Genomic DNA, 23,022 nt, shown 5'->3' on the forward strand with positions numbered 1-23,022 from the left:
CTTCTTTCGCAGAGCAGCGATACCACTTTGAGCATTCTGATCGTGCGCTCAAGGAGTTCTTGAGGAATGCCTAGCCTCATTACCATATGTTTGGTCATAGCGGCATCAGTGGAAATTATGAGGCTGCTAATTTTGTATGAAAATTCATTCGCAATATTATTAGACTGTGGTCTGGAGGGAGCGAGAGTACCGCTGTCTGCTGTTTACTACTGGACGGCTGGGCTTCGCCTGAGTTTTGTGGGCGCTGCCAACTTCAGTTCTTGTGCGGTTCCAAGGTTCCAACCAGTTATTGCCCACTCGAAGCACAATTGGTGAGAAAAAAATATTCCAATGGCAAACTGTCGAAGTAGTTTAATAAGACGGGGTAGAATCATTTCAACACTTCCTTCTTCACTGTCCCGCCTTTACGAGATGGAAGTTGGAAAACTTTGATTTTCATATACCTAGATAAATTTAAGAAGATTTGTAAGATTGCTGGTTCTTTGTTAATACATGACGTTTTCAACTATAGCTTGAGGTATTTTTTTCACAAGCAAATTGTCTTTGACTAAATGTGATCTCCGTCTCGGAAATTAGTATAAAAACTTAACCTATTTTACTTAATCCTTAAAGGTTGACACAGTCGCCAGTTTCATTATCTAAGTCAAGCTTCATTTGTTTATGTTGTTGTGGTTTGAGATTCTCATAAAAATATCTAGGTTTGACTCAGTGAGTGAGCGATCAACTAATGCATTATATCAGCTTTATCTTAGATGTAAAGAACTGAAAGCTAAATTCGTGAATATTTTAATGCAGAATGTAAAAAATTGGTGTAATTGTTAAAAAAAAGACTGCCGAAACCAAAATTGTGGTAATTTTGGAGGAAATTGGGGTGTTCGAAATCTAAAAAGTCTAAGTTTAGTTAAGGTCTGTGGTCAATATTATAAATATTCCGATAGGATTTAGGGCGGATTGCAGATGGTTTTAACAGTAACATGTCTGGTCATAACTCGAATGTGATATGTTGGAATCAGCAAGCAATGTGGTCAAATCGGTGAAAGTTTCACGGTAAGTGTCGTTAATAAATTGAGTCTGATTTTGAACAAGTTCGTACAGAAAAAGAAAAATATTCCTAAAATAGTCGTGGCTAAAACATTTCTTCGAAGTGATAGCTACATGATATTTTTTTTGGAGTCAATTTGTTTATGTTTCTTAGAAAAAATTTTAAAGGAAAATAAATATTCTTAGAATATAACCACTGGTTATTAAACTTCTTCCAGAGCAACCCTCAAAAAATGAGTTTTGAATGTTTGGCTTAGATAGTGCTCAAGTGGGACATCTCAAAAACTATTCAAAACCTCATTATATGCTAGAATATACTCTTTTTATATATCCATTCGTCTCTATATATCAACTTGCTTCTCAAAGCTAAAAATGTGCTCTTGTTAGCTACACTCGTTGTAGTAAAAATAGTCCACTCAGACATAACATAACAGCTAGTTTATGAAGCTGTTAGTCGACAGATTACTGCTTTCATAACATTTTTCATTATGTCACATGCTCTTCGAAATCTCAAGCACTCTTCGTTTACTTCCACCATTGACCTAGCTACCGCTACTAACTGGTATTACTCCCGACTGTGCAATCCATAAAACCATTTGTCTGATTGTTACGCTCGACTGCTGCAACCTTCGGTGTACAACATAACGTTGCATATGAAGAAATCTATGTTAGTGCTGCCACATCCACTCTAATAGCAAACAAATGGTATTCATTAGTCGTTGGAGCGGCGGTGCTACGCGGAGGGGGGTTGTTGTTTTGATTCCGTTTATGACACCGTTTACAACCGTCACATAATCATTGCTTCATTGCTGTGTGCGTGTGGTGGTTGTTGTTGCCACTTTTGTTGTTGCTGCTGCTGACAGTTGAATGTCGACAGTTGCATATTGTTTTTGTGCTGTTGTCAGCGGCGCTTGTCCCACCGAAAATGGGTCATCAATTTAGCGGCGGCATGTGGAGCGTGCACTCGGCGCCTGTGACTATCGCTGTAACGGTGCCCGTAACTGTGCCGGTGACGGTGACTGGGATCGTTACAATGGTGTTGAGTGACAGGCGCGCCAGGTTGGTTGCTGCCACAGCAGCTGTCAGTATAATTGCTATAACAATGACAATGCCAACAGCGATGGCAACAACAACAATATTATTTGAAGCCAAGCATCGCCAATGATTACGTCCACAAGAGTCAATCGTTGGAAAAAAATGAAATAAATGCGAACTTTTCGCTTGCGCTTTTCGTTTCTCACTTGAACTGCACTCGGGTTTTCTCTTTCAAACGGTTCTGCGTTTGTGTGTGTATGAACTTGTGTGTGTATGCGTGTAAATATTCTGAAGTACTTGTAACATTTGGTCATGGGTGAGTGTGCAATGAAACCGATGCTCGTAAATTCATTCAATGCTTCTGCTGCATGCCACAGTTTTTGCTTTATTGCCACTTTACAACGTTGGCAACACAAATATTTGCGTGAAAGTTAAAATAGTTTATACATTCAGCACAGATTTTTTAACTTGAATGGTTTTTCCATGTGAACTCCCATGTATCAGTTTAGCTGGCAATAAAAAGGTTTTCCATACAAGAACTTGATTTCGATCGATCAGTTTGTATGGCAGCTATATACTTGTACTATAGTGGCTTGATATCGGCGGTTCCAACAAATGAACAGCTTTTTGATTAGAGTAGGATTTGTACACAATTTCAGATCGATATCTCAAAAGTGAAGGGACTAATTCGCGTATATACAGATACAAAAGGACATAGCTAAATCGACTCAGCTCGTCCTGCTGATGATTTATTTATAGGTATATACTTTATATGATCTTTGAAATTTTCTTTTGTGACAAACTTAATATTCCCTGTCCTTTATAAAAATGTATAATGAGGAATTGTACTTCTAAAATTCCAAAACTCCTTGATGCAAAAGAGATAAATATAATCTGTAATCCGAGTTTGAAGAGATAAACCATCATAATTTCAATTGTACACTAAGGAATTGCGATTATACGATGAGAACTAGCTCATATACAGAACAAGGGAGTTTACTGACCTACTTTCTACTTGTTAAGCGTTTGGAAAACTCAGACAAGACTTGATCAAAGGTATCAAAAATCCAGAAGAGGTCCAGAAAGATTTGTGAAATTACAAAATCATACTTCTATATCTATATCTTATCTATAGTAATCCATTGTGTTACCCTTAAATTATATTAGGTAAAGTAAAAAGTTCGTTCGGTTTCACAGGCCTCTCTTGAAGCTAACTTATCACCATTAAGCGCGTTCGCCATGGACAGGAAAAGATAATAATCACTTGGTGCCAGGGCCGGACTATAAGGTGGGTTCATTAGGACCTCCCATTCGAGCTCCCGGAACTTCTGGCACGTCACCAAAAACGTGTGTGACCTGGCGTTGTCCTGATGGAACACAATTCGGCCTCTGTTGATCAAAGATGGCCTCTTCTGGATGAGTGCTGCCTTCAAGCGGTCCATTTGTTGGCAGTAGAGGGCCGAATTGGGTGTTTGGCCATAGCGGAGCAGCTCGTAGTTGATGATTCCTTGCCCATCCCACCAAACACACAGCAAAACCTTCCTGGCCGTCAATCCGGTCTTGGCCACCGTCTAGGCCGCTTCCCCGAGCTTTGACCACGACCATTTGCGCTCGATGTTGTCGTAAGTGACACATTTTTCATAGCCAGCCACAATCCGCTTCAGAAACGGGTCGATTTTGTTGCGATTCAGCAGCGATTCGCAGATGGAAATTCGGTCCATCATGTTTTTTTGCGTTAGTTCGTGTGGCACCCAAACATCGAGCTTCTTTTTGAATCCAAGGTTAAGGTTAATGGTTCCAAACGGTTTTCTGGCTTATCTTTAGTTCCTCAGCAATTAAATAAGTGCTCACTATTTTCATGATTTTATCGCAATTTTCGACGACAGGCCTCCTGATGCGTGGTGCATCTTTGACATCGAAATTACCGGAACGGAACCTAGCAAACCACTTTTGTGCTACACGTTCGTTTACAGTATCGGGCCCATAAACTAAATTAATGTTTTCAGTCGCTTTGGCTGCTTTTTCGCTTTGATCGAAGAAAAATTGTAAAATATAGCGAATTTTCTCTTTGTTTATGTCCATCTTTGACGAGCGCTCACAACGAACTGAGTCAATCAATCGAAAAACTGTCAAAGACAAACTTTTAGTGCGAATAAACACGTTTTCAGCGCCGTATAGTATGACATGGTGCGACACGTAACACTAATACTATGGACAATAACGCCATCTCTTAGATAAAAACCGAACGAACTTTGTGCTTTACCTAATATATAACATCTAGTAAGTATAGTAGTTGATCGTTCAAAACGTTATTTACGAAGTAGGCGTGTTTGTGCTCCAATAATCTCCAACTGAGCTGTAATAAAATTGTATCAAAATTATGCTCTGAACCAAAGTTACTTTAAAAGGGGGTGGAAAAGTTTGGGTTTGGGAGGTGTGTTCTTTGAAAGAGTTCATTCAAAACCTCTTCAATCATTTAGCATTAAATTTTTTTCTTTATATTTAAATCTTCGTAAATACTCACACCTCGCATGCATGAATGTATTTATATGAAAAATATGCAGTGGAGTCAAATGTGCTGTTTGTCGAGAAAAAGTGAGCAAATATTTCATGCAAATTAATCACTTCACGCTCGAAAGCAATGATCTGCTTGTATTTTAATTAACATATTTTACACGCCGCAGCGCATATTAACTATTTGTATTAAATTTCATTTTAAATTCATCATTAGCTCGCACAATTAATTTCGCGTTAAAAATGCAAGTTTTTTGCATTGGTGGAGGGTTTGTAATAACTGTTTTTTACTGTCGTAAAGCTAAAAAATCGGATGGTTTTTACAAACGAAATTATGTGTGTGATGAAAGTTTGTGTTAAAAAAAGTAATGGCATGTTTATATTTATGTCAAATTATCGTTTATAATGGGAAAATTATTTAATACAAATATATATTGTTGCATATGGGTATGAACATATTTATTTTATTATTTTGTTAGCTTTGCGGGTGGAGCGTTAATGGCTTCTACGAAAAGTAATTTCGGAAAAATTTTACAATTGCATAATATCAGGCGAAATTATATTGCTTGGCTATGCAACCTTGCGCAACTTCATTCTGGGTACTGTACTAGTTTAAATTCCTATTTATTCAGAATCGACAAAGATGTGCCAATCTATGTCCTGTACGCAACGAGTCTCCACTTGACTATAACCTCTTTGCATGCCCTATGAAACCAACCCATCTAACAGGCTTCATACTCTTTCCACACCCCGTCCAAACAGCACATTTACTGGGCCTCCTAGATGAGTTTGCTGACAATCAACTTGTGCTTTGCTACCCAAATAAGGTCTGAATTAACTTGTAGTGTTGTAAGCACGCGTTAGTATGTAGTTTCTAGCACTGGTATGCTCCAACAATGTCTCCTACAAGTTCCTATGGTATATTTACAAGTAAACTTCCGTGAAATCAAATTGTAACCAATTTCGTTGGAGAAAGTTAGCTGTGCAAGTGATTTGATGACCTTTCCTTACACAGAAGATTTCATATTGATATTCAGTTAAATATTTTAAGTGAAATTAGTGAAAGTACCTCTATCTTTTGGGTCTCAATTTATTGAAGTATATACCAAACAAAGTTTAGACATTTAAAGCAAATATTTCAAGGGTGATATATCATTTAGGATCTACAATGCAGAGGGTTTATAATTGTTAACTCGGCATTGGAATGACTTCGAAATAGGTGTTGATAAATCTAATTATCTGTATTGAGAATTGTGATTATTTAATCTTATCCAAAGCGTATACCAAGAAAAATATATATTAGGACAGTCAAAGAGTTGAAGTAAATTACGGTCACGGATATCTCTATATAGATCAACTATGGAAGACAATCTAGGTATATCGATGAAGTAGAATCGCCGATGTTTAGATAAGAATATCTGGAAAGTAATTTTAAAAGAGAAGGTCATGAAGTAATAGAAAAATGAAGTAATAGAAAAATTGCTAGTCGACCATTCACCTCTGTTAATGACGATAACGTCGAACAAATTAAAGATACAGTATTTAAAAATTATCGTGTGTGCATCAGAGAGATAGCAGAGCATCTCAACTTAGCACATTTTGGTTAATGCTTTGGGTATGAAACAGTTCAATGCGAGACTCGTATCAAAAAATCTGAATCCTTTGTAAAAACGACGTCGTCAACGACAACGTAGTTGAGAATTCTACATTCATCAAACGCTTCATTTCAGCTGATAAGACGTGTGTTTATGAATATGACGTCGAAACTGTTCAACAATCTAGCGAATGGCGTTCCAAAACTGAGCCAAAACCGAAAAAACCAAAATTCGTTGAGGGCATTAAAGATCATCCTACCTGACGCTTATAACAACTGAATGGATTAAACGTTAGCATGCTTGTATTGGCTCAAAGGAAGCCGATTTTGAGGGCACTAATAAATAGTTGTACTAAAATACGTAAAAGAGTTTTTTTTCTGTCAGTCGGGTCAAGTTTATTAGTCTGCTAAAAGATAAAACGCTATATTATTACAAGCTTTAGTGGTGAATTGGAGAGTTTAGCGAACATTTTATGTGAAGGCGGTTGCTGAAAAGAGCATTTTCAAATTATGCTAAAATTTACTCACTTTATTGTTGGTAAACATCCAACAATGCCACTGAATGGAAGTACAATTTAAATATTCAAATTATTACGAAAAATATTTCGTATAACAATAAAATCAATTGTGAATTTGTTAAATGAAGGTGTAACAGGTATAAACTGAATATTTCAAATTGTATATACACAATACATTTATGCATGATACAAATATACGCACACACAAACAAAAATGTAAAAGTTTCCAGGAAAAAAAGGCGAATGGAATTCAATTGAAATTCAAACAGTAATTTCCGTTTCAAAATTGTTTACCCATCAATGTCAAAATACAATATATGAACATATACATATATACATTTATGTAAGCATGTATGTATGAGCACGTGTGCGTGCCACCGCAGCGTGTTGCAAATATGTTGTTGAAAAATAGTTAGTAGCGCCATATTCACCAGTAAATAGAAAATATCAATCAGTTGAGTGATGGATGGCGGCGGACTGAAAAACAGATAGCTCCCACCGCACATCTACAAACACACATCCTTCTGCAAACACGCACACAAGCGCAATTTCTAACCGCAAATGATGGAAATTAAAATTTAATAAAAAACGTGCGAGCAGAGCACACAGGGAGTTGCTGCGGCTAAAAAATACTAAAGCACTATTTACACATACAAATACCAGTTGGCTTTTGTGTGCGTGGAGCTCAGCTATAATACTGATAGTAACAACAATAATAGCAATTACCACATAAAAAATTGGTTGCGCTTTATGTGCCTTGCGGTTGCCGTTGAACAATGTAATCTTGAACGCACACGCGCTTCCCCCAAGTGACCGCAGCCAACCGCAACAAATGCAGGACAAAATCTCATGCACACACCGGCGCTCACACATACATGGAAGCACATAGATTGAGAAGCCGTAAAGAAAAAGATACGGGATTGATAGACCGTAGGATACTCCTCTTACAGTACAGACTCGTTTATAAAGAACTTTAGACGAGATTTGTTAAAAATAAACAAACTTCTTGAATTTATAAAATATTTGTAGAAGAACTTTACAAGTCAACTCAACAGATAATGAGTAATGAATCCCACCGATGTATGTGAGACTTTTTTAAATTTTTTTCTCTACTTTACCCGGTGTAAAGAATAAATCCAGCTAAAATTTTATCTCTGACTAAATTGGGTTGAAGCAATCAAATTAACTTGTTTAATTCAGTAAGTTTTAGCTCTTTAGTCGGACCACAAAGTCACCGAACTAAGCTCTAGTTTTTTTTCCTGCCACTATACCGCTAAAGACCGCTGGAGGATAGGTGCAATGAGCTTATTTACGTATGGGAGTTTGAGTGAGGACTAGTGGAAATGCCCGCTGTTAGGAACTATCCATCAATATTAGTGACAGGTTACTTGTCTATTGTAGCATTTTTCAAGCCGTTGCACCATCAAGGTTGCAGTTGATTTACAACTTCAGCACATAGCTTCCTTTAGCCTTGAACTCACTGATTGCCTGCTCGAGGCTGGTTAAGAAATGCCCAACCTTACTATCAACGGCATCGGGTTACTTCTTGATAAGACTAGTTGTGGTCCAAGGTCATAGCGGAATCGCAGGCAACTGTAGAGCTGATGAGAGCATCAGCCTCGCTGTCGTTGCAGTGGCAATGCTTTGCGCCTCCGCTGTCCTGTTAAAGTTTACTATTGGAAAGCTGCGCATTGAGTAAGCTTGATGAGCTGGACAATTATCGGTAACTGTGCGGTCGCAAAATTCCTCTGACCCAAAGTCAATAGGTCAAGAGGATCAGCAAAGTTAGGCAATGGTATAATGGAAGCTGGAATATATATTCTTGTTGAGAGGCAAAAACTAATCGTTTTTGTACCTATTGCAGATTCTTAAGGTTCAGCATGTTATTCTAAGTAGTCTAGCATATTTTTAACAAAATGGATTAATCCGATGTTGTTAGAAAAACTATAATTTCAGGGAGCTTCTGTGGCAAAATACTGTTTGCAAAGTATAGTGCTTAAAGAATAACAAAAGTCTTCTTCTCCACTGTCTATCACTTATGAGTAGGAGAGTGAAATTTCTGACTACACATTTCTTTATTATGGTTTTAATACCTGGAAGTTTATAACACCCAGAAGAAAACGCCGGAGACCCTATATAAAAATGATTGGCATGATGAGCTGAGTCGATTTAGTCATATTCGTCTGGCTGTCCGTCCGTCTGTCTGTATATACCCGAACTAGTCCCTTATTTTTTGAGATGTCATGAGTTATTCATGTTACCGGTTACATTGAGCCGACTATCAGAAACAATACGACGTATATGTCAAATAGTGATTCCATAGAATTTTTTTCTCAACTATAATCTTATCAAAAATGACTAAATGGTTCGTTGATCATCATTTTCAATTCAAAGTGACGCATAAAAGCAAAAACTCCGACTGTGTTTAATCACGTTTCCACGGCAGTTGCGTCTAAGTAACCGGAACGGTTCCGGATTTTTGTCTGGCCAAGGACTATCAACTCGACACCATTTCTCGAAATTACTACAGGAAAGTTTTCTGTCGCTACAACAAAAACAACAGTGTGCAATTCATTCGTTCATAGATGACAACGTAAATCCGCAGTACAAATAAGCGGGCGCTGACTGTGCTATCAGCCATGTTCAGTGAACTTATCCACACACATATACACACATACATATATACGTAAGTCATTACTGAAATAGAATTCATTCATATTCGCACACTCACCTCATAAGAGCCGGCCGTATCTAGAATGTCCAGCGTCAGACTAACGCCAGCAATTGAAAAGTTGCCTTGATGCATTTCCTCGATGGTCCTTTTGTATTTCGTGGTGAATGTGTTGTATAGAAATTGTGTGATTATGGAAGTTTTGCCCACTTTGGCCGAACCCATAACAACGATTTTGTGACGTGCGTTAGCGGGTCCAATAGCGTCATCCACGGCATTGTTGCGTCCAACTCTGAAACGATAAAGCCAAAACGAAGAAAAAAAAAATTGAGAGGAGAGCAAATAAATGCAAATGCATAAATAAAGCATATTGAAATGGCCGTTATGAAAAATATTAAAAGCAACCGCACAACAACAATAATCTCAAAAGTATGAGGCAATGAGCAACATGTATCTTCTGCCCGGCGGAAGTTAGTATAACATGACCAAGTTAAATAATGGATCAGCAACAACCAGCGCGGCACATGCATACACGCACACTCCTGTACATACAGTGTATATGTGTCTGCTAACGGTAAATCGCTAGTATGTTGGAGTGCGTGTGCGTCCTATCAAATGGCGGCGGCCCGGATAAGCCACGCATTACTTATAAACGATTTTGTACATTTGTGTGTATGTGTTGTATGTCTGAAAACCAGAAAGACGAGCGGCATGGCGATGTATTAGGCGTGTGGTTTTAAATTTTCTAATTAAATTGTGGCAAGATGATTTATAATGGTGCCAAAGTTTTGCGGCCCTGTCAGCGATGTCAACGTTGGCTGGCGGATATGCGCCGAGCGGCAAATAAATGCGTAGACAAACTGTTTTTGAAGCACCGAAGATGAGCTAGTCAATTCAATTAAAAGCGTAATATGCACGAAGCGCTTCTAAGCACATCTTTGGGGAAATTAAAAGCAAAATGCAAATACTCTAGCATTAATGCAAATATAAGTGTGCGAAGTGTGCTTGAAAGGTCGGTGAGGATTTGAGTAAAATATATTGTTTTACAAAAACTAATTATATTTTTTTTAAATGTAATCTTATCTCTTATTTATTAAATAAAGAAAGATAGGAAAAGATGGGTTAATTTTTTGAAATATCGATAGCCTCTAGATGTTAAAAAAAAATTTTTTTCCAAAAATTTTCTGTTTTTCTAATCTAAAAATTTTACCCTCAGGCTAAGCAAAAAAAATTTTTTTTTCGCTCCACCCTACTGTATATAGTCTCTCAGTTTTTCAGACATCACGAAACGTGTTTTCCGAGTCGGTGCAGAAAATTTCTTCACAACGGCTGGGCGCCCGATTTGAAACCTTTACGCGAACACCTTAAATATATTTGTGTATAAGAATTTTGATAATAATTTTGATTTTTAAGCCACTTTTGAGCTGTAAATTCTTTTTACAAAAAAAAAAAAAATATTTTTTGGAAAGTCCCTATTTTGTATCGATCTGAAATTTTACATATGTCCTTTACTTCCCAACAAGCTGCTTCTTTGTCGGAACTGCCGATTCGGGCTACTATAGCATATAGCTGCCATACAGACTGAAATCCAGTCCTAGTAAAGAAAACTTTTTTATTTTACGAGATATTTTCATGAAATTTGGCATGAATTATTATCCAATGCAACAAACGAACAATTTCCGAAGAAATTATTCAGATCGGACTATTATAGCATATAGCTGTCATACAAATTTGTAGTCGGTCCTCTATAGTTGGTGTTCCAAGATTAGATTTTATAGCAACAATTCATTGCGGGTCTTGGATAATTTACGGAGACCGCGTTTGCGGCTCGGTCTGAATTCGTTTTTTTGTTGCCTTCTATACCTACAAGAAAAGCTAACGGCCCCTCGTATTACAGAACTGATACGATTATTTTTTAAGTGTTGAGTTGGATATAATAGTTTATTAAGCTATGTTTCTCAAATGGTACTAATTTATGAGATCGTGCTTTTAGAGAGTTCAGGATAATGCTGCTTGAATATAAAACTGCATAGCTTAGATTATGCGGACACGAGGGTCTGTACGATTCTTTAGCTTCAGAGAATGTTCAAAATTGTTACTAAAATCATCGAGCTAAGCATTAATAATATTTTATGTGGGCGAAGTAATTCTCAAAAAAATAGCCGTAAAGCCGAAGAGCTTGGTTTGACGTCTTATGCAATAGACCAGGTGCTAAATTAAGGCGTCATTAAACGTCAACATGTTCGCTAATTGCCTACACACCGCATTTGGGTCTGATCCTAGCGAGTTTTTATGTTCTCAGACCAGAAAAAGGGAATTTTATTTTGGTTCAAAGAAGCACATATTAGCCTGAATAATTACTACTTGAATTATAATGCTAAATTGAATTGATGCTGGGTCTATGCTAAACCTTCTTTAATTCTACTTGAGCTGCCTCGCAAGGCAACATTAAAGAGCAAAACGAGCGAGCGAAAACAATTCGTAAAAGTCATGAATGTAAAAAGTGACTTACTCAGAAGGTACGCTAATACTATCGTATAGCCGTTATACTTATAAGATAGCGATTCTGTCTACCCGCATTTGATTTAAGCAAAAATATCATGAAATAATTGCAAGCAAGTCTTTAATGATTCGATATATAGCAACTTCATTAGAAAACTTTCACAAACCATGAATACTGGAAATCCATCGAGAAATGAAATACTATGTCTTTCGACAAATTCAGGCCGTATACAATCTAAATGCCAGCTTATGTAATCAAACTCGGCACGAAATCATAACAAACCGTGCACAGGAACAAAGAGACATTAATTTCACGGGAAAAATGTCACTTGCAGTTTCTTCAGCTTTGCGCCAGTCTAGTGAATGCTATCTCACTGAAATAGTAAAACTTTTTAACTGCCTGTCACATATGTGCATCGGTTGCATAATTATATACACACACACAAGCACTGGAAAATAAGTTAGCTGAGTGTCGCTGGCACACCTCGACTTGACGTGCAAACTTTATTAACACAACAAACTCAGTCAAAACTCAGCAGAAACCGTTGCGCAGATGCTACGTGTAACGCAACTACTGAATGACTTGACAAACCCGGCAAGCAGTTGCAGCCAGCAGTCAACATGGCCTTGAAGAAGAAAAGAGAATAATGAGAGTGTGAATATTTCTGTGGCAGTTGAAGCTACCCTGTAGGAGTCATATCGTAGTTATGACTAAACTGAAATAATGGGGTTAGCACAGAACTATGTTTGTAGGTTAAAACTTTCGCTGAACCGTTCTTTATGAATAAATGTAAATATTAATTGGTTATATGCATTTTTGAATTTCAAAAAAATCGAATTTTTGGACATATGTATATCGCATTTACACATATTTCATTGTATTCTGCGGAATTTAGCAGCTGATTCGAAAAATAGTTTCAGACATATGAGTGTATTTGTCAGAGTTTAATTGTTTTTCCAAATCGGTGAGGAAAACTTTTTCATAAATTTTGAAAAAACTACTTTATTTTGGGGAAACCGCCACATTGTCAAACATCAAAATTGTAACTATAACCCCTAAAGATAAGATATTAATAAAAGATATATATAATATATACCTTTTGTTGCATTTCAATTATTTTTGTACTGCAGTTTCAAGGATGTGATTAGTGTGCGATTTTTACTTCAGATATAATATTTTCAATTCTTATATCTATGTTAGTTGGCAACTCTGTTTGAAAAAATATTCAAATCATCAGTTATTTTTATACTTTAGTTTGTAAATGTGAATAATATGCAACTTTGCTGCATATATATTATATATATTTTATTTAATTTAATTTTAATAAAATGGTAAGTGGTAACCCTGTCGAAATTTAAAAAAAAATGGTGGTCACCAATCATCAGACAGGCATTTGTCATTTAATTTTATTACACTTTCAACTGTATTTAGTTTTCCAAAATTTTGGTTAGTTGGCAACACTGTTTTACGTTTTTTCGTTTTTCTTCGAACCAGCTTTGTTTGAGATATAGGAAAATATAGAAAGAAGTAGAACAAATACTGCTTAGGACATCTCTACGTCAAAGTCGTCAGTTCCTTGTTTGGAACCCATACGAACGCCTAACGGTAATTGTGCTCATGACACTAAAGCCGCGCTCTTTTTGATTGCACTATATTTTTCTGCCGGGTTTGTGCAGTGTCAACATGAAAAATAATCAGTTAAGTTATACATATATTTGTTGTTGTTGTTTTTGAGGTGTGTTGCAGTAATATGGGCGTGTGTACACACTTGTTGCTAATGAGGTTTTGGTATTGTAACCGATTTGTGTATTGCGGTTGATATTCTCGTTTAACTCTTCGTTTGCTTTGTCTTTTGCTCAAAGGCAATAGCAGAAAGTGTAATTTTAATTAAAACTTATTATGCATTGCATTCACAGTAACAACTGCAACAAGAACAATGCAGTGATATCTGCTTACAGTATTTGTAAGTGTGTGTGTGTTTATTTGGAGCTGTGAAGGCGTATTTTACTAATTCTTGATTTTATCAAAAAAGTGAAATATTTTTTTGTCCAACTTTAATTGCTTACTGGGTTATACAAAGCTGCTTTGTTGTTGAAATGAAGTGCTCATCAAAAGTAATATTGCTCATGGTTTCCTTGGGGACGCAACAGTCGTTTGGATATTAAAATGCTGCTTTGTTTGACAAAAAATTAAATAGTTAATACATTCTATACACTTTTTAATTTGTGAAGATTATTTTTTAACTTTTTTTGACTCAAAGGTTTGTATAAAAAGATGAGCAGAATCAGATTTAATTCAATACTCTTAATTGAGAATGGGAAAGGATATACATAAATATTAAATAGCCCTCGATGACTCATCAGTTTTATGAGAAACTGGTTTACGACAGAAACACACTCGGAATGGTGATATAGTCTTATGTGACAGCGGCTACTTTTTCAAAAATAGTTGTTTCTTCTTCATGTATAATGACTGATCATAATATATGGTATACTATTCGCAAATCTGTCAATTCTTTTTAAGGGGTTTTACGGATTCAAAAAACAAAAAATTGTATTGTCTTATTTAGTTCTATAACATCTCTAAAATATTGTCCTAAATTTTCAAGGTACAGCTTTGAAAAGTTGCGTGCTCGAGGTATACCTGACCGTCTATTAAAACTTTAAACGTGTTTTTCTCGAAACTTTGTTTTCAAAGGCGGTTGTCAAGATTTCTCTTATTTAAAATAAAAAGCGTCGAGACATTTTCACCAAAATTTGCGTTTTTTTAAACGTCTGCTAAAAATACAAATATTTAAAGAAAATATTCAAAACTCTTTATCAAATATGCATCAAAGTTTAAATAAAATATTTAATTTTTAAGATGAAAAAAAAAATTATTTAAAATAAATCGTTTTTTGCTCTACAAAAGCCATGTAACTACTTAATGGATGTTTGTATGTATGTATCTGGACCTAATCGGGCAGTATGTAAATACATATAAGATATGTTGTTAGCAGTATATCACTTACCAGATAGCCAGCTCTCAAACCAACTATCCAAGGCGTTTGACATAACATACATATATTTCAAATATGGTACATATAAGTATACTTCGAAAAAATAAAATATCAGGACTTACACCGCATTAAGGCTTAAAGACGTCTGAAGTTTATTTTTAACACCCTCTTATCGTAAAATTTTTATCTTGACGAGGGGTACATTTCTGGTTACATATGCAAAATTGCCGTATTTGAAGTAAAATTAATCTTGAAGACACTACCAAGGCTCCATTGCACTCAAGACTCCCTTGCGGTCAAAATTTGAAGTCAAATATTTGCAATTTTTCTATTGTGTCTACAACTATCTTCGTGCGGTTTGCCAAGCGATGGCGTACCTCGATTTTTATTTCATTGTTCTAATATTCCGAAATTGCGTTGCAAACCTACTGCCTTGAACATCATTTTTAGTAAATGTCATTCATTTTACGTGTAAACAACAATATTTTCTTCACCCAAATATGTCGAACTTTCTATGTGAAAAAGAAGAAAACCTTAGCCAAAAGTCATCATAAAGTTCAAAAAGTGTTTTGCACGATTGAAAAATATTTATGTTTTTTGCTTGGAAAGGGAAGAAAGTTCTGGATGGCCAAAATAGTTTGACGATGGTAAACTGGTTAAAAACACAAAAAGTGCTCAAAAATTGTGTGGGAGTCTTTCAAGCAACCATTTCAAAATATTTAAAATTAGCCGGATACGTTCAAAAGCAAGGAAATCGATAAATTGAAACTCAGAAATGTTGAAAGTATGTCAGAAATACTGCTTGGATACCATAAAAGGAGTCGAAACCTCAACACAAAGGCTGAGAAGTTTTGCCTCTCCCACCTTATAGCCCAGCCGTTGCCGCTTCTGACTACCATTTGTTCCGGTCGCTGCAGAACGCCCTTACTGGAATACGTTTCAAAGCAAAGCAGGACAGCGTATCAAAAATTGGCTTGATTCATTCTTGGCCTCCAAGCCGACGCAGTTCTTTAGGAATATAATCCATAAATTGCCGGATAGACGGGGAAATGTTACAGTTTCAGATGGGTAATACTTTGAATCTAATTTTGACAGTTTTAAAAAATTATCTTCTTGCATGATTTTTGGTTTCACAAGAAACGAAATTTGGTGAATAGAAATATATAAAAAAGAATGCTACAATTTAGTTCAAAAATATATTTATTTTTAAACTTTAATTTTAAAATATATGCATGTTATTTCGAATTCAGAGAAAAAATGTCTCATCAAATAATTCATCGTTCAGAAAGACCAATTTGTAATATTGCATTTTATATTCCTAAGCTACGGGTAATTCATTGAATGAACAAAATCGCGTACAGTTACGCTTCGATTGACTTAATTTCAAGAATAATTTTGGTTTGCAGGCCAATACGCAACGGGAAATAGAGTGTGTATTTGTAGATAAACATATACATTTATGTCACAAAGTATATATATAAGACCAACAAGTACACATTTTATAAAAAAAAACTCTCTGCATCCTTGGCTCAAAGCTAAATTCTCCACTTTCCCTCTCTCTTCACACTTACAATTCTCAAATAAACAAATTGACTATGACAATGTATAAATGCCTCGGTCCATACAGCATACAGCAAAATGAATGAATCTTTGCAAATCTAAACAAATATGAAAAAAAAAGATTTTTTTTCTTTTTAAACACAAAATATGCCTGACTGTGGGCGCTGTCTGCGGGGAGCGACACAAGGACACTAATGATGCCTGCGACAAAGCAGTGACGACAAAGACAACAATGAAGGTAATCATAACAATGTGACAGATGCTTGCTGGCAATAATGAAATGCACTAAAAGCAGCAAGTAGATTGAACACAAAATTTGCAAAAAAGAAGTCACAAATGAAAAACGGCAAAAACGCAAACAAAAAAAAAAAAAACGAGATAAATGATGACAATACAAGTAAAAAATTAAACAAACAAATCAGCCAAGCAAGTAGTCCCTTGGAACACCAACAAATAAAAATCTCAAATTGGAGCTAAAATGTAAGGAATGGTGTTGAGGTGAAGACAGGCTGTGCCATAGCAGGTACCGCTAAGCGCATGAGCCAGAACAATTTGTTGGCGATTACAGTTGTGAGCAAGAGCTTAGTATAATGAAATATTTCTACAATTAAGCTTAACTACAGCCGAAGTTAATACGCTTGGACTTCTGTAATAGAATTTGATCGTGGCTGAGCTTTTGCTAAAACTTTAGAACCGTTTCAAAATTTGTAAGACCCTTTACACATTCAAAAAGTAGAGAATTCCCGCGTTGAGCTAGTAAATTTCCTCAAAGACCAAGTAAAATATACTATGTATTGAAAGTCACTTTGCAGTAATATTTAAAATACTAATCTCTAGGAATCTCTACTAACAGATCTTCCTGAAATATTTATGCTTACTTTGTTGGCGTTCGTCAGAATGCCTTTACTATGCTTTGTCATTTTGTTGCGGCTTTAATTCTATTTGAGCAACTCTGTATCGGATTTACATTCCGATAAGTTTTAATACGCCACAATCAATAATCGATATTTTATATTACTCCTTATATAAAGGCAATATACCCCCTCTATAGTGGTAGTATACCCCTTATATAGAGGTAGTATATCCCTTATATAGAGGTGATATAAAATATAGATTTATTCTGATGTACTAAAATTTATTAAAAAATGATTTTTAAATAAAATCATCCCTGTTTCCGACTCTGGATTGTACAATAATATTCTTGGATAATGCTATGTCGACCGTAGAAATTTTGAAGAAGAAAGAAACAAACAAATAGGCACAGCAAAATCTTTTTGATAAACTAACTCGGGTTCATCCTGTTTAGCTTAAAATCGAGCTATAGAAGAATATTGTTTATGTACAATCAATATATCACTCGTGATCTACAATTGGTGAGCAAGATTATGGTGAATTAAATATTAAAAACTGCTTTTTGGAAGGGTCTACTGGCTGTTTTTGATGCAGAGATAGTCAAGATTAGGTCAAGAGATAGATATCGGTGGAAGTAATGCTCTAAAGTTGGCAGAAAAAGTGCCGTTATTTTTTAAATATAATAATAAGTTCAACTTCGCGTGGTTCGAACTAATTCAGCAATAAAAACTGTTCGCGAACGCATTCGCAGAAATCCGCTTAGAAAACGGAAAATTATGTCAAGTGAAATGGATATATCGACCATACAATGCAAATACTTATTCCACATGAAAGCCTACCGTAGGTAAACTGATCATATTCTGACAACGCGCTTGAAGCATACTCATAATATGCTCAAAAGATGCAAGCGGCTTCTTCAGTGCCACACGGTCAGCGGCCATGAAAGTATTTTTTTGCAGATGAGAAAAGGTTTTTAATAAGCAAAGCGACATATCTACGCAAAAACTTTCAAAGACGCAAAGCACCGTTACACGTCTTTACTTCTGTAAAAAAAGGCGTCCAATCTGGGGTGAAAGCAGAATGTTTTAGACGGATTGGTAAAGCAATTAAGCACAACTCGTTGCCATGGAGACCATTGCTTCCTCAGCAAGATTCTGCGCTAGCACACAATAGCGCAAAAATAATATTCCTGGTTTCATAGCTGCAGATGATTGGCTGACTGGCAGTTCTGATTTGTATCCATTGGACTGCAATTTGTGGTGAGAGTTGAAGAAAACTGGCCTGTTAAATACTCCACAGAAATTTGAAGATTCTCAACAAATATTTTGACAGCGTCGTCAATACCATTAGAAACTATGCGTGCTGCTATTGATCAAAATCCGAATCGTTTGAGAGCAAGCTTAAGGTGACCATTTCGTATACAATTTTATAAATCGCTCATCCACTATATGCAATATTAAATAAAATTAACTTTGTTTAAACATATATTATAGTTTAATTTTTATAACGGCCTGAACTTGTAACAGAACTTATGGCGGAAATAAGTATATTGTATCCTGTATACTAGGGTGGTGCGAAAAAAAAATTTTTGTTTTTCATTTTATTTTAATTTTTACTGTAGATTATAAAAAAGGAAAGTTTTGACAAAATATAAACTTTTTTTTAATATCTAGAGGTTGAGTGGGCCCAGTTTTAATGTAAATTTCGGGTTAAAATTTTTTTTCGACAAGAATAAGTAATTTTTTCTTTAAACTCTTCAATTTTATATAAAAACTACCGAATGTGATGGTTTTTGACTCAAAATTTATTTTGACGCTTAAGAAAAACATGTTGTCGTTTTTGTTTTGGTTTTATGATTAGGTAGATAGTTGCGACCTTGCAAAATGGGTTGAGAAAGGCAGCAAAAACTGACAAACTTCATTCGATCAACTCACATCAAAGAAGATACAGTGCTCGGATATAAATCAAGTCCACTTTATATATTTTATACTTTGTATTCACTTGAACTTTTTCTTGACCTTGCAAGCTTTTGAAGTATTATCAATTTTACAGCACGCAAGAAGCTTAAGGCTAACTTAAACCAAAGAAAGGCCTAAGCAAACCAAAAAATTTGTTTCAGAAACACAACTACAATGACTTACTTGTCGCGTTTCGGTTTATCCTCCGAGCTGTCGTCCTTCATAAAGGACGGCTGCAAGCTGAAACGTCTGCGTAGGTGGCGACCGCGCATTTTGGCGTCGTAAGCGTAGATCGCTGTGCGAGAAAAGCTGGCGCTTGAGTACGTGTGTAAATTCCAAATTCCAAAAGCCGACGGGTGTTTACAGCGCGCACGCAGCGGCTCTTGAGTATATTGTTGCACTACAGGTGAGTGCGCTCGCAAGCAAGTCGTGTGTCACTTGCAACTTAAATTGTGCCACAATTGCTGCAGCACCAAAACGTTGCTTGTATCTATCCAACTATAATTTACACGCTTAACTTATCAGCTTTACTTTGTCGCTTTTCTTGCTTTGCTGTCGAGGTACCCGCTCAGTTGCGCGTAATTCGGCTCAGCGCGGCGCTGCTTGTGCGCTTTATGACTTCGGGTGATTTTTCGCTATAGCTCAACGTTTCACAAATATTGTTGTTTCTGTTGCTGTTTTTTGTGGCTGCAACAAATGTATTTTATGTGCTGTCGTGCTCGTATTTCGCGTCGCGATGCTATAAATCATGCAGCTACCGCTTTATAGTTGTTGTTTTAGTAATCAAGCCTGCTCTGGTTCAATTGTAGCACTGTCACTGCGGCTTTTTGCTGTTTCTTTAGCTCGCTTTAAGGCGCTTTTTGCAACATCTTGTGTGTATTAAATATCTGCTGGATAATTTACAACAATGACAAAGTGTTCTGCTGATTCGCCTTAAGAGCTGCTCTGCTGCCGGGGGAGTAGTGCTTCAGCGCACACACACACACACACACATGCGATAGCACACACACACACTCACTTATATTGACTGCGAAAGCTGTGAGGCGTGCACACAATGTTTTATAGCACTAATATTTGTATTCAACGGTACTTTGTTTTTGCCCAAGTTTGTGCGCGTGTGTGTGAGTTTAAAGTTCGTCAAGCTGACTTTTTTTTTATTTCCTCCTGTTTTCTTAACAGTCGACTTTTTTGTCCTCTAAAATATTGACTTGTAGCGTTTTTTGGGATGTTTGCTCCCTTTCTCCCTTCTATCTCTTCTTCTCTATTTTATTCTTCTCCCCTCAGATTGAGTGACTGACTAGATGCCAAGTACGAGTGGTTGCTTTTAGCTGCTAGCTGCTGTCATTTGTCTTTCGTTCACAAATATTTACTGCCAAAATGTTGTCTTCCCCAGCCGTAGCAGTTGCCAAATGTGTTTAGCTGTTGCTTTTGTTGTATTTTTTAATCCACGTTAACGTTTCGCCGCAGCCAAATATGCAAATGGTTTTATGCGCTTTGATGGTGCTCTAATTGGTGCAAAAGTATTTAGGCAATTTCCGCGCGCAAAAATGTTGCAGCACTTCCTTCCTCAATGGCGACCCGGCAACTGTAAGCGTAATAATGGTATGTAAATGTAAATATATTTTAAATTATTTTTAGCAAGATTAAAATAGTTATTTTTATTATGTAAATGGAAAGTGGATTTCATAAATTCAATGCATAACTGTTCTACTTCAAGCGTATGTTAGCGAATGCCCTGTAGGAAATTGTACTTAACAGCATATCCTTCTGAAAACATAGGTGGCGCTGTAATCGGCTTTTTTATAATGCACTGATTACCTTAGATCTTACTAGTAGTGAATGGAGCTAATACTGAACAGCCGAAATCCATGAATTACCCATATACATATATATCCTAAATGCCACGCTATGTCTTTCAACTGCTATCTCTATATCGAGTACATCGAAGTCCAAATAAGCTACTTTGGGTTGTTTTTGACCCCCAAACTTATTATTTAACTGAAACTCCATTAGCAAGTATAAAGCTTAATGTGACGTTTAGTGATTTTTTTTGCTAATGGGTAACTCTATTTTTTCAAAACGATAAAAAGAGAACGGTTAACGAGGAACGGGTGCACACACAGTGTGGAGGCGATTTTTGCAACTGATTAAACTGAGCGGCTACACTTTAGAATGCTGTAACTAAAAAAAAATTTGAGATATCGAATCAAAATATTAGAATGTTGGATGCCATTGAATCAATTTTTTATATTTAGATATCACAAACGGTGTGTCCCTTAAAATAATAAACCGCATTTGACGGAGAAGAAAATGCTTTTTTCAAGAGGAAGGTCTTGTTTCTACTGTCTAACAATAAAATGAATAATTTAGCGACGCCCTTCTAAATATACAAAATAAGTTCTTTTATACAGAAATCAAATTAGTGGCCTTAATTTGTCTTCGATTAACAATTATTTTATTATACTTTAGAAATTGAAATCACTACAATCATCAGAAGATTCTTAGTATTATTTAAGTGTAATTCCACGAATATATTAATTTAAAAAAAATATATCCAGGGTAAAATAGGCTGATAAAAGGTATATAATAATCATAATAATTATAAACGACCTACATATCGTAAACTTATTCCACAGATTAGATCTTACACAACATCAATGACTTTATGAAACTTTGCTGCTTCAAAAAAACATTTTTTTTTGGGATTTGTTAGGCTTTCATAAAGTTTTACTGAAAGCTAGTGACTAGTTTCTAAATACTTATACTTTTGATTTCATTCAAATAATACCAATCCTGTTTAAATATATGATGCCCTGACTAGTTCCAAAATTAGTATTAGCTGCACACTCAGTACTGCTAGAACACAGAAATTATGAAGAAATTAAACTTTTATTTAGATTAAGTTGAGATCTATATCATGAATATATTGTTGGTTGAATGTATGTAGCTAAACTTTTTATCACTCAACCTAATCTACCGCATAATCTACCATATTTATCTAGTAAGATTTTATAAGAAAATTTCATAAGAAACAAATAATATACTGTATCGACAGCGTAACTTTGTTTATTTATGAATGAATAAGCGTACATTTTTGACAACTTTCATTATTATTGTCGTCGCGCGGCTTTATCTTTGCTTCACTTTTTGAGAATGTGTTGATGCAAAAGTGCTGCTTGTGTTAAAATGTATTGTTTTGTTTGTCAACAACTTTGTGGCATTTGTGTCTCCTTAATTTGTATATTTTATTCATTTAATTAAGAATTTGACAGCGGAAGTTTAAGAAGTGACAGAAGCTGTTCACATCTGAGCAAGTGTGTATTACTAAAATTAAATAATGAATAAGAAAAAATATTTAAAAATATTATATATTTAATTGTACATTATTCACACAGAAAATTTAACATAAAGCCTTATTTTAATACTTAAATAATTGAAACTTGTAATTGTATGATGTATTTATAGTTTGTCAGAGCGTATACGTAACACACAAAAATAGTGCTTAGGCATGCTATTGGTATTCAGCAAAGAAATTCAATAAAGATTGAATAACATTTATGAAATGATAAATTAGTGTACATTTTTAATAAAGAAAACTATTGAAATTACACAGATACGCCTGCTCTCACTGACACATATTTCTATATATTCTACTAACTTTTATTGGCAGCATAGCAGGAAATCCGTTCCAGACCTTCTGCTGGCCTTCACAGCTTACCACGAAGTTTGTAGCACCTAAAAGGAAACGTCGAACACACTATAAAGTCCACATACTTCA

The 23,022-nt window shown here is 35.7% G+C and overlaps 1 protein-coding gene across 1 annotated transcript in view; it reads right to left on the reverse strand.

The window, feature by feature from the left end:
- Positions 1-23,022, reverse strand: part of LOC106625694 (ras-related protein Rap-2a) — a 75,671-nt gene that overhangs the window by 17,823 nt on the left and 34,826 nt on the right. The window contains exons 2-3 of the mRNA XM_014245527.3: positions 19,428-20,829; positions 9,434-9,665 (exon numbers count right to left, since the gene is read on the reverse strand). Of these exons, the coding sequence (XP_014101002.1) occupies positions 9,434-9,665; positions 19,428-19,516 (321 nt within the window). The 5' untranslated portion in view covers positions 19,517-20,829. The remainder of the gene's footprint in view (positions 1-9,433; positions 9,666-19,427; positions 20,830-23,022) is intronic.

The sequence above is a fragment of the Bactrocera oleae genome, chromosome 5, assembly GCF_042242935.1.
Source record: "Bactrocera oleae isolate idBacOlea1 chromosome 5, idBacOlea1, whole genome shotgun sequence".
Taxonomy (NCBI): Eukaryota; Metazoa; Arthropoda; class Insecta; order Diptera; family Tephritidae; genus Bactrocera; species Bactrocera oleae.